General features: G+C 48.0%; 1 protein-coding gene across 4 annotated transcripts in view; it reads right to left on the bottom strand.

Annotated features, from left to right (window-relative positions):
* Positions 1-525: 525 nt before the first annotated feature.
* The window catches only part of GRIK3 (glutamate ionotropic receptor kainate type subunit 3), a 127,884-nt gene continuing 113,531 nt past the window's right edge, over positions 526-14,878 (bottom strand). For 3 of the 4 annotated variants that reach the window (XM_063177674.1, XM_063177673.1, XM_063177675.1), the window contains 3 exons: positions 7,583-7,805; positions 6,370-6,620; positions 526-3,797 (listed from right to left, as the gene is read on the bottom strand). In XM_063177674.1, the coding sequence (XP_063033744.1) occupies positions 3,279-3,797; positions 6,370-6,620; positions 7,583-7,805 (993 nt within the window). In that variant the 3' untranslated portion in view covers positions 526-3,278. Of the gene's footprint in view, positions 3,798-4,084; positions 4,293-6,369; positions 6,621-7,582; positions 7,806-14,878 lie in introns of those variants that run through there. The other variant, XM_063177676.1, reaches the window with a different exon arrangement.

Genomic DNA, 14,878 nt, shown 5'->3' with positions numbered 1-14,878 from the left:
TAAGATTTTTGACTTACATGGGAGGGGAGAGGCAAACAGAGCCTTTATGAACCTGGAGGCCTCGCTGGGGCTCCTGCACCTCTCTGTGATGAAAGCTGAGGCAGCCTGCAGGCAAAGCACGGCAGAGAGAGCTCCTGTGGATGGATGGCTCTAATGGAATATCCAGGTTTAATTACCTGTCTGATACCAAGCTGTGAGGGCAGGGAGAACTGCCCTGTCTGAGCCTCGTTGTCTCTCCCCTCCCTCTGGCCAAAACTGGGACCTTCCCTTCCTCTCCTGAGACCATCACCACTGCCTCAAATGTGCCACAACCCCCTTGGTGAGCAGCACCCACAGCATTTCCCAGGTGTTTGGGTCCAGGTGGGAACTGGTTTTATGATCACTGGCTGATAGTGTTGGGATGTTGTTAAACAGTGGGAGTTTGGGACAGAATCTGAGCAAGAAAGAAGGGACATGTTAAGTATAAACAGGCATAAACTTCATTATTTTCTAGAAATTATTTATTTAAAATTTAAAACCATATTACTTCATACAGCAAACTGTGCACTTTGATATATCACAGTGTCTTAAAAAGGAAAATAATCAGAATTTTTTCTTTTTTTTTTTTTTATTTTTTGGAAATTGTATTTACATCGGCCTAGAATGATCAGCAAGTAACACAGTTACTATGAAACCAAAATTGTTACAAAATGTTTACAAAAAACTATATTCATAGAAATTCTGCATGTCCACAAAGGAAAATCCCCTGAATGTCACGGAGAATATTTTTTCCTTTTTCCCACTCTTTTCTGTGTATTTTTTTTTTAATTTTTCTTTTCTTTTTTTTTTTTTTTTTTTTTTTGAGAAACATGTCAAAGTAAGGTACAGAGCAGAGGGCTCATGATGCCAATGCCTGGGGATGCCCCTGCCCTGCCAGCCCCGAGCTGGATGCTGGGGTGAAGCCACCAGGACCAACAATGTCCCTTTGCTGTCACCTTCCTGGAGAGCCTCTGTGCTGGCACCCAGGTGGAGCAGTGGGTGCCCAGAGCTGGCTCCCCTTTGCATATTCCATCTCTCTGTGGGTCTGTCCCCACCACACCAGACCTGGCACGTGCTGTTGGTTGACTCCAAACAGATATTCCACCCCGGGGAAGCTGCTGGCTGTCCCTGCTCTGTCTCACAGGAGAGTTGGAGGGAAAAAGCAAGTGATAAGGGGATGGTGAGCCGAGGTGACAACAGTTTAGATACAGTTTAATAACCCAAACCTGCTATTTCTGTATTTCTGCTCAGTTTTCTAAGCGAAGGAAGGAACAGCGTTGGAAGTCGGATGATTCCAGACTGAGTTGTCGCCAGTCACGGATGCGCTCACAGAAGGCTTTGAGGCTTTGCCATCGGCTCTGTCCCTTCCCAAGCCTCCAAGGACGTGGCTGCGAGGCCCTGGGCTGGCTGCTCCCCCTCTGGCATGAGCACAAATGGCTTTGGAGCACACGGGGAGGCTCCGGGAGCTCTCCTGGCTCAGCTGCCCCCGGTCCCGCAGGAAGGCTGGGGCTGACATCCTGCATTTCCCCTCGGGTCACAGTGAGCGGGGCCAGGGGCAAGGCTCTGCACCAGCCTGAGGTCCCTCTGCGTTTTTTGGGTGCTGCAGAACATCAGAACATTCCCTTGTTGGATGTCAAGCGTTCCAAGAAATCAGCACAAAGCCGTGGTGCAGATGCGGGAATTTGGCTGCAGTTCGTGGCTGATTTAGGGGTGTGGGGATGGGAGGAAAAGGGTTTGCACACCAGTAATTCCAGATGCTCACCTGTTACATTTGTGAGTAAAATCAAATCAGGCTGGTGTCAATAAATAAATGGGGTTTGTGGTGTTAGCAATATTTATTTATTTATTAAAAAATCTGCCAAGAAGCAAAACGAATGCCGATTTCTGTGGTATTTTACTCTCTGGACATTTAAAGCCAGTTTCAGGCTTTGTTTGCATCTCTGCTTTTTTTTTTTTTTAGAGCTTAGAAATCCGCAAGGAAAACATAAAATCTACTGCTCTAAGAAGCCTAAGGATTTGCAAAGGAATACAGAAAGCATGTCATTAGCTTTGGGAAGCTGCCCCACACTTCAGCTTGTCCTCTGCTCAAGGTATTTGTGCAGCAAACTAGTAAGAATCTGCAATTGGCAACTTTCATCCCTAATTTTTCATGGTTTTTGTGAAAAGGTGCAAATGAATGTAAAATCTTTGCATATCTTTACTTGAGTCAAAATATGACAAATCACCTGGCTTTTCTTGGGGTCACTCTGTTGTTTCTTTACATCATGGAAGAAGCAAAATAAGGACAAACTGTGTTCCATGGTGGGGTGGGGGAGCAGCTCTTCCCCCTTGAGCTGATCTGCTAATTCTGCTCAGCTGGAGACAACCTTCCCAACTGAGCACCGAGAGGGAGAGGTGGGGGAAAATCCAAAATCAGTCAGGTTTGTTCCTTTGGGCAAGGATAAACTTTCCAGAATGGCTGTGCAGCTCAGGAGGGCTGTGGTGGTCTCAGCACCCTCTGAGCCAGGGCTTGGGCACTGCTCCATCCCTGTCCTCCACACAGGTGGGGTCCTGCAGGGTCTCTGTCCCTCTTACCCCTGCAGGGGAAGGGTGTTGCTGTTTTCTACACCACCAGTGGTTAAACCAGAGCCTTTAAGCACCTTTGCGTCACATGTGTGACATCCTGGGTTATGGTGGGCAGAGGAATTTCCATTTGTTTGATTTTTTGAATGAATCCCACTGGCTGCCAGGTCCCTGGCAGGGATGGAGCTGAGGGAAGTAACTCGAGTGTTACCTTAGGTCAACAGAGGGGTCTTTGGTAATTCTGCCTAAATTCATCTGCAGGACCAACCTTCTGGGTTAAGCAACCTGAAAATAAGAAGTCAATTCATGGAAGATTTCCTAAAAACATTTTAGTGTGTGTTTGCTTAAATCCCATGGAGAGGCTGCCTGAGGGGTGGCAGTTCGTGGTCAGAGCAGGAGGGATCCCAGGCTTGGCTCTGCTTCTCCCAGGTCAGCTCTGGCTGAGATTCATCTTTCAGGTCCTTGATGCCATGAAGAGCTTTTGGTCCTCAACCAGACCCACAGTCCCTCCCAGTGTGGAGCTGCAGTTCAGCACTGCTGAATTTCATGGAAATCCGTACTTTTGGCTCTTGGAAGCAGCTCTCCTCCTGCTCCTGCTGCTGCTGCTGGAGCCTGTGGACATGGTTGCTTCCTATGCTTCTCTGCAGGAGAGACTGAGCTTTGCAGGAAGAGCAGAGACAGAGCTGAGGACCCGGAGATCACGGTGTCACCCTGGGCTGCAGCTTGGCTCGGGGAGCGTGGGTGCTGTCACTCGGAGGTGCAGGATGTCCTGTGCATGCCACGCTGTGCCCTCCCTGGCCCAGAGCTTGGGTACATTTCAGGCTCACCTTCCCCTTCCCAGCCAGCTGCCCTGGATCTGCTGAGGAACTTGTGTCGCCTTGTGCCACCACGCTGCTGCCACGTGGCTGTCCTGCTCCGGGGGGCTGCGGCCAGCACAGCCGCGAGGTGAGGGCCACCGCCAGCTGCTCTGGGGCAAGCACAGCCTCCCCCATCCTGGGGCTTCCCAGATGCCTCTCCCATTCCAAAAATGTGCTGTGTGTGTCGGTGTGGGCCAGGTGCTCACACCTGACCGAGTGTTCCTGTTTATTGCCGTGCTGATGGAGCCACGCTCGCGGCTCCTCCTCACCCGCTCGGGGTTGGCTCAATTCTGCTTCACCTCCGCCTGTTTGCAGTGTGTAAACATCAGACTCCTGGGTGGTGGTTGGACTCCATGAGGCCTGGAGGATCGAAGCATTAAAAAAAATAAAAGGAATGAAAAGTAACAAAACAAACGCAAAAAGCCCCAAGACCCACGTTACTGTCCGTGCTTGGAAGTTCTGGCTCCTCTGCGGTGATGGATGCAGCTGGCTTGCAAAGGCCTTGTTCTCGAAATGAACAAACCAGGCTTTTTTTTTTTCTTTCTTTTTTTTTTTTTTTTTTTCTCTCACGTTTTTTTTAATCCATTCTTCCCTAGTTCAGGGTGCATCCAGCCGTGTCTGCCGCCATTCCTTCCCTCCCACCCGCCCCAGTGCCATTCCCTAGGGGAACACAGGTGCCAGTCCGGTGTTGCAGGTCATGCTGTCCTTGCCGGGCAGCCGGCGGTCGTTGAAGGTGTGCATGTTGATCACGGCGTCCGTCTTCACCATCACGGGGGGCTGGGGCTTGTGCTTGACCCGGCGCTGGCAGGTGAGAGACAGCCGGATCTCGTCGGCCATGGCGCTGCAGAAGGAGCGCTGGGGACAGTGGGGGTGATGCCTTAGCATTTCAGCTTTTATCATTTGCTTTTGTAATCCTGCAACTTGTTAGCATGGAACTGTAAAGCTCATCAGCCACTGTTCTCCCATTTTACTGGGGACAGTGAGGGTAATGCCTTAATCCCTTAGCATTTCAGCTCTTATATTTTTCAGATACTTGTAATTCTGCTATATGTTAGTGTGGAACTGTAAAGCTCATCAGCCACTGTTCTCCCATTTTATTGGGGACAGCGAGGGTGATGGCCTAGCATTTAGCATTTTAGCTCTTACATCTTTCAGATATTTGTAATCCTGCAGTTTGTTAGTGTGGAACTGTAAAGCGCCTCTCAGCCACTGTTTTCCCATTTTACTCGGGACAGTGGGGATGATGCCTTAGCATTTTAGCTCTTATATTTTTTTTTGTAATCCTGCAACTCCTTAGTGTGTAACTGTAAAGCTCCATAGTCTGTCAGCCACTGTTCTCCCATTTTATTTGGGACAGTGAGGTTGATGCCTTAGCATTTTAGCTCTTACATCTTTCAGATATTTGTAATCCTGCAGTTAGTGTGGAACTGTAAAGCGCCTCTCAGCCACTGTTTTCCCATTTTATTGGGGACGCATTTCAGCTCTTATAACTTTCAGATTTCTTTTATTTTTTGGAAATTGTATTTACATCAGTCTAGAATGATCAGCAAGTAACACCGTTACTTACAATTTTCAGATATTTGTAATCCTGCAACTTGTCAGTGCAGAACTGTAAAGCTCCATAGCCCGTCATCCACTGTTGTCTCATTGGGGACAGTGGAGGTGATACCTTTGCATTTTAGCTCCTTTTTAAAAAAAAATCCTGCAATTTGTTAATGTGTAACTGTAAAGCTCCATAGCCTGTTAGCCACTGTTCTCCCATTTTATTTGGGGCAGTGGGGGTGATGCCTTAGCATTTCAGCTTTTTTAATTTTCAGGTATTTGTAATCCTGCAGTTTGTTAGTGTGGAACTGTAAAGCTCCATAGCCCGTTAGCCACTGTTCTCCCATTTTATTGGGGACAGTGAGGGTGATGCCTTAGCATTTCAGCTCTTATATTTTTCAGATATTTGTAATTCTGCTATTTGTTAGTGTGGAACTGTAAAGCGCCTGTCAGCCACTGTTCTCCCATTTCATTTGGGACAGTGGGGGTGATGCCTTAGCATTTTAGCTCTTATATTTTTCAGCAATTTGTTAATGTGTAACTGTAAAGCTCCACAGCCTGTCAGCCACTGTTCTCCCATTTTATTTGGGACAGTGGGGGTGATGCCTTAGCATTTCAGCTTTTTTAATTTTCAGATATTTGTAATTCTGCTATTTGTTAGTGTGGAACTGTAATGCTCCATAGCCCGTCAGCCACTGCTCTCCCATTTTATTTGGGACAGTGGGGATGATGCTGAGACATAAACTTTAAGGAATTTAGAGATTTTAGAGCAGCTCCTGCTACTGGGCAGCTTTCCTTTCTCTGTCTAGTCCATCATGAGGGCAGCTGGCTTTGATTTCTGTTCATGCACACAAGTGCATGTTCCACTTACTGCACTGGGACACCCAGGGCAGGGGAAGGACATAAAAGCAGTTCTGTTTTTTCCTGAACACTGATCAGCAATGATGGGCTGTGTCTGTGAGTGTGGCTGAGTTGTGAGACAGTGTGAGGCTTCCTGGTGAGCCCTGACTTGTTCCTCTTTGAACAGAACTGGGGAGAAGGCATGGGTAGTCACACCTGGAGCGTGCAAGGTGATTTCAAGAGGGTGCAACAGCTGAGAAACACCCCTCCTAGGGACTTCTGCCTATGTTTTAATGATTTATTTGTCAGCTTGCTCTAAACCACCCTACCAATGGGTCCTGCTCTGGCTGCAGCAGCAGCAGACTCTGATCAGAGCAGACATGACTTTCCCCTGAGTGGAGGCCATCAGAGGGACAGCCCAGTGAGCCTGTGGGGATGGCATTTTATGGGTGCCAGGCTGGATCCCTCTGCCCTCTCCCTGCCTGTCTCTGGGGTCAGCATGCACAGCTGGCCTAAGGGGACACAGAGAATCAGGGGAATCAGTCAGTACCTGCTCTCTCTCCGCCGTTTTGCGCAGCTTGTAGATGAACTCCACCATGGCCACAAAGACAGACAGCACCAGGCCTGCTGCCAGGACAATGAAGATCCCTCCAATGTTTTGAACACCCAGAGCACTGGCCTCCTTGTTCTCATCCTCAGGGCAGCCATTCCCCCGCCACCACTTCTCCTTCATGACGTGCAGCTTGTCCTCCTCCTGGAGCTGCAGGATGGCGATGGTGATCTTGTCCCTGTACGGTGACCCTGGGGGTGGGGACAGTGTTATATACAGAGGGAAAGGGGGACAAAAACCACACCCAGCAGGGAACGTGTCTGTGTTAAACAGCACAGTTCAGACCTCTCTTCAATGGGCAGACAGTGGTATTTGGAAATTTGCTGCTTGGAGTGAATTATCTTAATCACCTATTGGAATATTTACCAATATAGCCAGATGGGACCTGCCTGAGCTTCTCTCGCCTTGCCGCTGAACCAAACAGCAGCACTGTGGTGTTTCACCCCACAGACACTTTGGGCTGGCTGGGTGTGTGGTGTTTCACCCCACAGACACTTTGGGCTGGCTGGGTGTGTGGTGTTTCACCCCAGAGACACTTTGGGCTGGCTGGGTGTGTGGTGTTTCACCCCACAGACACTTTGGGCTGGCTGGGTGCTGCAGTTGGGCCCGTGGGGACAAGTCCAGGCCTGCAGGAGCTCTGGGGGTGCTGGGATGGAGCTTCCCCCCATAACAGGGGCTGCTCCTCAGGTTTCCCTCTGGCAGAGAAGCTTTGAGGTGATGGTGAAGGAATGGAGTCGGTTCTGATGGAGGGTTTGGATGCAGAGCTTTATTCTGGCCCACAGGCCTCTGAATGCAGCACCAGCTCCAACAGAACTCCCTGAGCCCGTGGTTGCTGCTCCTTTGAACCCGGGGAGAGGGGCAGGGAAGGGGCAGGGAGCCACCAAGCAGGGACAGGAGGGGAGGGACACAGGGACAAAGGACACCTGGATGGCCCAATGCCCCCCTTTGAATCTGCCAATCACTCAATGCCTTCTGGAATGCCAGGACTGACAGACAGTGCTGGGAGGGGAAAGGAGAGGGGACTGACACACCTGGGAGGGAATCATCAGGGGAGGGACCAGGTTTCTGTGGTAAATCCTGAAATCACAATGCAACAATCACTTGTGTTTGTGCTGACCAGCCCCCCTGGGGTCACTGCAGAACTGTCACTTACCCATGGGTGTCCCAATGCCATAGCCTTTGGTGTCGATGAGCCCCCCGATCTGGGTGAGGTTGCAGTTCCTCTGGGTGATGTACTCGATGGTGGTGGACTCCATCAGCAGAGCATAATCAGCTGTCAGGGTTCGCTGGATCCCCTCCTCGTTGTTCTTGACCAGGGCCGTGGGTTTGCTGCTCATGAACGCCCACATTTTTTCAAAAGTGGAGATTTTGGATTTCTGATAAAACGATAGCCCCCCCATCATCAAAATAAGAATGAATTCTCCATTTGCTGAAAGCTGGTATCTTTTCAGTAAATAATAATAATAATAATAGTTGAGAGCAGATCACACAATGGAGCAACCATGAATTTTACTTTGTCTTAAATCCCTTCACTGCCCAGCATTGTTTGGATTTATGTTGCCTTAAAGAGACACAAGGGTGGCAGCAAACACCCCACTGTGCATGTGCTTTAGGTCCTGAGGTGGAACTGAACCTGCACAAAGCCCTGCAGGCCCTCTTAACTCCCAGTCCATTGGCTTAAATGTATTCACTTAAATCTGCTTAAATGTGTTCACTTCCTACCCAGCATTTGTTTACCCTGTAATGTTTCTGCATGCAGAAAGAACAGAGAGTTTTGGAGGACGTGGTTTTCTCTACACACACTCTGATATTTTTGTCTTTCCTCAAGCATGGCAAGGAAACGAGTCTCCTCTGAGATATGTGCAACTGCCAAACAGATTTAACGTACCCACGTAAACAGAAGCACAGAGATATTCAAGAAGATTGTCTTACGGCTAAAAATAAACATGGATATTCTTCCACTATCAGCAGACATTCTGTTGCAAAGGATGGAATATGTTTTCTAGCTTGCTATTCATGTGAATGTTTTTTTTTTTCCTTACAGAAAATGTGTTGAGTGAGAAGAAATATGGTTATTTTATGTCTTGCCATAACATTTGAAAAGTACCATTTATCTAAGAGCACTTTCTGAGTTGTCCCTGTCAGTCATCATGAAAGGCACAGAATCTCAGAATCACAGGATGGTTTGTGATGGGAAAAAAACACATCCTTAAAGCTCATCCTGTCCCCCCCTGCCATGGGCAGGGACACCTCCCACTAGACCAGACTGTGGTCAGAACTGGCTTTAGCTCAGGAAGATTTCCCAGACAGGCAGAGCAGTGTTCTCTTGCCCCTTTGCTGGTCCCGGTGCTCCTGTGGGTCAGTGCTTCTCCCTCAGACCAGACCTGGGACAACACTTGGATATTCACATTTGGATATTCCCACTGCTGCCAGCTCCTTTATGCACAGTTCTTCTTCCTGCCCCGTTTCTTGTTTTTCCTGGATCTGTTTTTGCCTCCTTATTTCATAAGAAGCAGCTTAGGCAGGCAAACCTCTTCGTCCCCTGTGCTGCTTGGTGAGCCTGGAGCTGGCTGATAAGTCAGGGGGCAGATAATTCCCTGTGCTGTGTCTGGAATCAGGGTGGCCTCTCAGCAGCTGCTGCACGAGGAGTGGCTGCTGCAGAGCTGTGATTTCAGCCTCGTTTATCTCTCCACAGGTCTCTGTCCTTCCATGAGAAAGCAGGAGATGGAGCCCAAGCCCAGCCCAACTGCTGCTGCCACAGCTCCCCAACATTTTGTCAGTATCACCCAAAATGTGCCAGCATAAGGTTCTTCTGATAAAACCATAATAAATAATGGTGAGGCAGCTGAAAGTCCCTTGTAATGCTTCGTTTTCCAAGTGCTTTACCCATCCACCTCCTTTATTCCAGCGTGTTTAGCCAAAGTTAAACAAAAGCTCATCACCCCGAAGCTGGGTAGTGCAGTGCTGTTCAAACAAAGGCTGTTCCTCTGCCTTTAACCCTGTGAGCCCCTTCTCCTGACTGAAATACTCAGGGATTCATTTCTTCTCCATTAAAGCTTGTGCTCGTTATAATCCACTTGATGAATGCTCAGCAGTGGATGTGCTGGAGCAAACTTCATTCAAGAGGCAGGATAATCTCCCTCGCCTGAAAATCTGGACCAGTGCCTGTAAGGTAGATTTGTGGCATCTATCAAACCTCAAAGAGCAGCAAGAAATGTAGCCTCCAAAAGGATTATTAAATATCTGTACATTACAATGGGTAATTGAAATGAATCGTGTGCTCGGCTGGCTGATAAGGACTTGTTTAACATTTATATAGTTCACATCAGAGGCCTCTGGGTTCCTTGGCTCTCTCTCTCTCTTCTCTTTCTGCATTTAATGCTCCTTGAGTGTTGACACAGAGCTTTTAACATCAGTGTTCTCCCAGTTTGGAGCACAGAGCAAAATAAACTGGCAAAAAATCAATAGGCTGCATTTAGTGAAGCAAATGGGACTTGCATGAGGCACTGGACCTCTTCAGGCAACTGAAATTACATGAGACAGGGCTCCCTGGAAGAGAAAAACCACTTTTCTCTTCTTCTCTTAAATCACTACTCCTGACCAGCTTGAAGGGACTTAATTGTGTTTGGGATGCCAGGAAGAGCCCGGATTTGTCACTTGTGGCTTTGCCGCTTTGAGCCCAGCTTAGCCCTGCCAGGGGTGGAGCACACCTGCAGCAGCTGGGGCACACCTGGGAAGGGCTGGCAGGGAGGATAGAGCTGCTGTCACTGCTGTCACTGCTGCCACTGCTGCCACTTCTGTCACTGCTGTCACTGCTCACTGTGCCCAAAGAGAGCTGGCACAGAGATCTGGGCTCAGGGCTGAGACCTGTGATGGTGTTCACAGGGGTCTCAGGATGAGGGAAGAGATGAGGATTTGACTCCATGTTTCAGAAGGCTGATTTATTATTTTATGATATATATTACATTAAAACTGTACTAAAAGAATAGAAGGAAAGGTTTCATCAGAAGGCTAGCTAAGAATAGAAAGGAATGATAACAAAAGCTTCCATCTTGGACAGAGAGTCTAAGCCAGCTGACTGTCATTTGCCATTAATTAGAAACAATTCTATGAGACCAATCACAGATCCACCTGCTGCATTCCACAGCAGCAGATAATCATTGTTTACATTTTGTTCCCGAGGCCTCTCAGCTTCTCAGGAGGAAAAATCCTAAGTAAAGGATTTTTCATAAAAGTTGTCTGTGACAGACACCCAGCAGGGCAGAGGAGCTGGGGGTCCCTCCAGGAGGCCATTTGGTGCTGCCAGGCCAGCTCACACCCAGCCCTGCTCAGGGCAGCCTCAGGCTCTCAAACCTGATGAGAAAACTGCTTTTCCAAGGGAAAATTGCCCATCTGTAATTCCCAGCCCAGCCCTCACAGGGTGATGGTTTGCTACAAACCCAGAAGCAGCTGTGGGAGTGATGTTGGTCATCAATCCCCAATCACAGGAGCAGCGAGGGCAGGAGTGGCCCTGCTCCAGCTCACACACAATTAAGCCACAGAACATGTTTTGTAGTTGAAGGAAAAGTTCATTTCTCCCCTTCCTCCTCTCAAATGCTTGGGCCACACTGCAAAGCTCTTGCTCATTGATGGGAATTTGGATGTTGTCAGCCAGGGCTGCAGCACAGAAATAAGCAAAACCATCTTAGTAGTAATTTAGTAATCAAGAATGGCTTAAATTGTGTTTATTTTGCTAGTGGTTTTTTTTTTTCTGTGTTCTTTATTTGTGTGTACCTTTTAACCATGATTTTACCATAGTTTAACTTTAAAAACTGGGGTTAGTTGCTGGTCTGATCTGGTATTTGCTGTTTTGTGGCTGGGTGCTAATTTCTTCTCAAGAGATTCACCATTTACTTTTTTGTGGGCTCATAAAAGAAGCATATCTCATGGTTGTGGTAAAGGGACCCTCCTGTGCCCCCACATCCTCTGAAATGTCCCCAGGTCCCACTCAGTGACAGCTTTGCTGCCAAAGGTAGATGAGGAGCTGCTTGGGTGCTCTGAAGCATTAAGACAAATGATCTGACAATGGCAGAGAAGTTCCTGTGTCAGGAGCCCCGAGATGTTTGGAATGATGGAGATATTGGTAATTATCAAGGGCTGCTGCTGCTGCAGCCGTGGCTTGTCACAGACATCTTTTATGAAAAATCCTCTCCTTGGGATTTTTTCCTCCTGAGAAGCTGAGAGGCCTCAGGAACAAAGTGTAGGCAATGGTTATCTGCTGCTGTGGAATGCAACAGGTGGATTTGTGATTGGCCCATGTTGGATGTTTGTAATTAATGGCCAATCACAGTCAGCTGGCTTGCACAGAGAGCAGAGCCACAAACCTTTGTTATCTATCCTTCTTATTCTATTCTTAGCTAATCTTTTGATGAAATCCTTTCTTCTATTCTTTTAGTATAGTTTTAATGTAATATATATAATAAAATAACAAATCAGCCTTCTGAAACATGGAGTCAGATCCTCATCTCTTTCCCAATCCAAGAACCCCCTGTGAACACCGTCAGAGTGGCTCACACGGCGGGCTCGAGTCTCACTCCTGCTCACACGAGTGGAGATTCTCCTTGATTTATTCAGGATAAATAACACCAGAATCTGCTCCGTTGTGCTCTGCATCTTAATCAGCCCGTGTTGGAGCTAAATGAGATGTGTGTGTGAAAGCAGAGTGCCAGCCCCTGCGAAGGCAGCGACGCCGAGAACGCCTCCGAGTTCATTCTTCAGAGTCACAGCTCAGGAGCCACCTTTAATAAGCAGTTCTGCAGGGCCAGCCACCCAAATCAATTAATGGAATCGTTTAGAGGAGCCCCTACCAGGCATCTTGCCAAGACATATACGCTTTTTTATCAGCCAAATTGGCAAGAAAGGAACTTTCAGGCTTAAGATTTTCAATTCCAGCCTGTATGAAAAAAATAAATTGATTTCCACCAAGTGAAGATACTTAGTCTTGAGGATTTAACATTTCTGTATGAGTATCTGTGTACACACACTCGCAGCCAGACTCCAAACTGCACATGAGATCTGGCCTTCCATTCAGAGAGGCAGCATCCTCTGCAGGGTGGGAAGGATTTATGAGTTATAATGAACTCTAGATGCTGTTCCTAAATTAATTGATCAGTGTTTATTCCTGTAACTCAATCTGCATTGCCAGGGAGTAAAGAGCTTCTCAAAAGTTCTTTCCATGAACTCAGAATGTGCCAATAAAGCTCTCTCTTCTTCAATCTCTTGGTTTGTTTGGCTGCATGGGGCCAAATTTTGTGGGAGCAGAATCCCTCACTGTGGGGCTGTTCCAGAGGGGTCTTGGTTCCATTTGGAACTTCCATTTGGCACTTCTATTTGGAACTTGCATTTAGAACCTCCTTTTGGAACTTCTGCAGTGTCCCTGGTGAGCTCTGCACAAGCTCTCAGGCCTGAGCACAGCTCAGTGCTTTGGGATCCATCTCATGGAACAGTGTGCAAGGTGTCTGCCTTCCTCTTCCTCTTCCTCCCATTGTCCATTCTCAGGATCAGGGTGCTGCTCTCCTCCTGCACTCCTGGGGGGATCCAGCGTGGACAGGATGGGCTCTGACAGAGGGGCTGCAGGGCCCAGGGGTGCTCAGGGCTGGTGGGAGCAGCTTGCAGCTGATTCAACAGGGAGAAAGGAAGGAGCTGCTGTGATGGGGGTGAATTTGGGGAACAGCCACACAAGGAGGCAGGCAGCAATTTGGGCCAATTATAGCTAAATATACTAAAATATATATTAAAATATATAGATAAATAATATAATAAATATACTAAAGTATACTAAATATATAGGCAATCCACAGAGCAGGTGAGATCCTCATGGGTGTGCTGCCATCAGCCTTTTGTCCCAGCAGTGACAGTGTGTCCAGAGCTGCTGGGATGGTGGGATCAGAGCTGGGATGGTGTGTCCAGAGCTGCTGGGATGGTGGGATCAGAGCTGGGATGGTGTGTCCAGAGCTGCTCAGGCACTGACACTGTGTCCAGAGCTGCTGGGGTGCTCAGGCTCTGCAGGAATGATTCAGGAGCCCTGGCTGATGTGGGTTGTCTCTGCTGGAACCCCTGGGGCAGGGCAGAGAAGGGAGGGAAGCCAGGTGCTGTTCTTCCAGTGGGAGGGTGGATGCTCAGCTGGCACCTGGAGCTCTGTGTGTGACAGGTGTCCCCATGGAGGTGGCACTGACAGAGCAGCTGAACCAAACCCACCACAGGAATGACCCAGGTGAGAACAAAGCCCTTGCTGGAGCGGGGAGAAATCCTGTCTGTCCCAAATCCCTCTGCACAGGAAGCACCAGTGAGCAGAGCTCCCCACGTGGGAGCTCCCACTGCTCCAGTAATGGAAATGCTTGTCAGGAGGGACATTCCTGAGAATTCATCTCCATACAGCAGTGATAATAAAAAGGGAAAGGAAAATGCTCTGCATCAATAAACCATGCCACGGCAGTTAGAAGCCTGAAGTATGATTCTGATGGATAATGATATGAAGCAATAAATATACTGTGTCCTGATGATTGTTAAAAGAGACAGTTTCCTTTTATTCCCATATAAAACTCGTATTGGAAGGCGCAGTCAAAGCACACAGTTACAGCCCTGCTGGTTGTTCCAGGGTTATTTGGCTTTGGAAAACACCACCACACATCTGCCTGTGCCATGGACAGAACTGCAGCTCCATGGCAGGAGGCAAACTGGGCATTCCCAGAATCACTAAAGATCAAACCACCCCCTCTGTGGCTCTTTATCAACCTCTGCTGCTGCCTGTCAGAGTCAGGACACACATCCAGGGAGGACACTGCCTTCTCAGCCAGATCAGAGTCAGAAGTTGCATGGGAACAATGCTCCCTTTATTATTAAAATCCAGCACATTGCCTTCCTTTAATGAGTCTTGCCAATTAAACTGCTGAGGCCTCATCAAGCTGCCATCACCCTGTGCCTGCTCAGATCTTGCAGCACCAGGCACAAACTGCTTGGTAAAGGCTGAACTGTGCTAGTCACATGGATTTCCTTCTGCATTAGGGTGGTGGAGGGGGAAGGAGCCAGAGGTGAGGGGGAGCCAGCTCCCATTCCTGAGCCAAAGCCTGGGATCTTCCTTTGGGCCTCTTTCCTTGCCAGGGTGATAATTCCTTAATCACCCTTCATTTCTATCCCTTTATTCTCTCTCTTTTCAAATTGGGTTTTTACAGGCCAGCAGTGGTTTTAAAGGTCATTTTACATCTCTCAGTTTCTTTCTATTTTTGAGGCTACAGTGGAATCTGACTGACTTCTGAATTTAATTATGCTTTAAATAGATGAAATTAATGCAATTGGATTGTGATGCACTGGTAGTGTTACCTTGCCCTGGATCTCAGAGGTTAATAAAACTGGATTACATTGATATGAATACCTGAAGGACAAGGAAGATATTTCAGCTGTAAAAAATACA

The sequence above is a fragment of the Melospiza melodia genome, chromosome 27, assembly GCF_035770615.1.
Source record: "Melospiza melodia melodia isolate bMelMel2 chromosome 27, bMelMel2.pri, whole genome shotgun sequence".
NCBI lineage: Eukaryota > Metazoa > Chordata > Aves > Passeriformes > Passerellidae > Melospiza > Melospiza melodia.
This window is presented reverse-complemented; position numbering and strand designations above follow the sequence as displayed.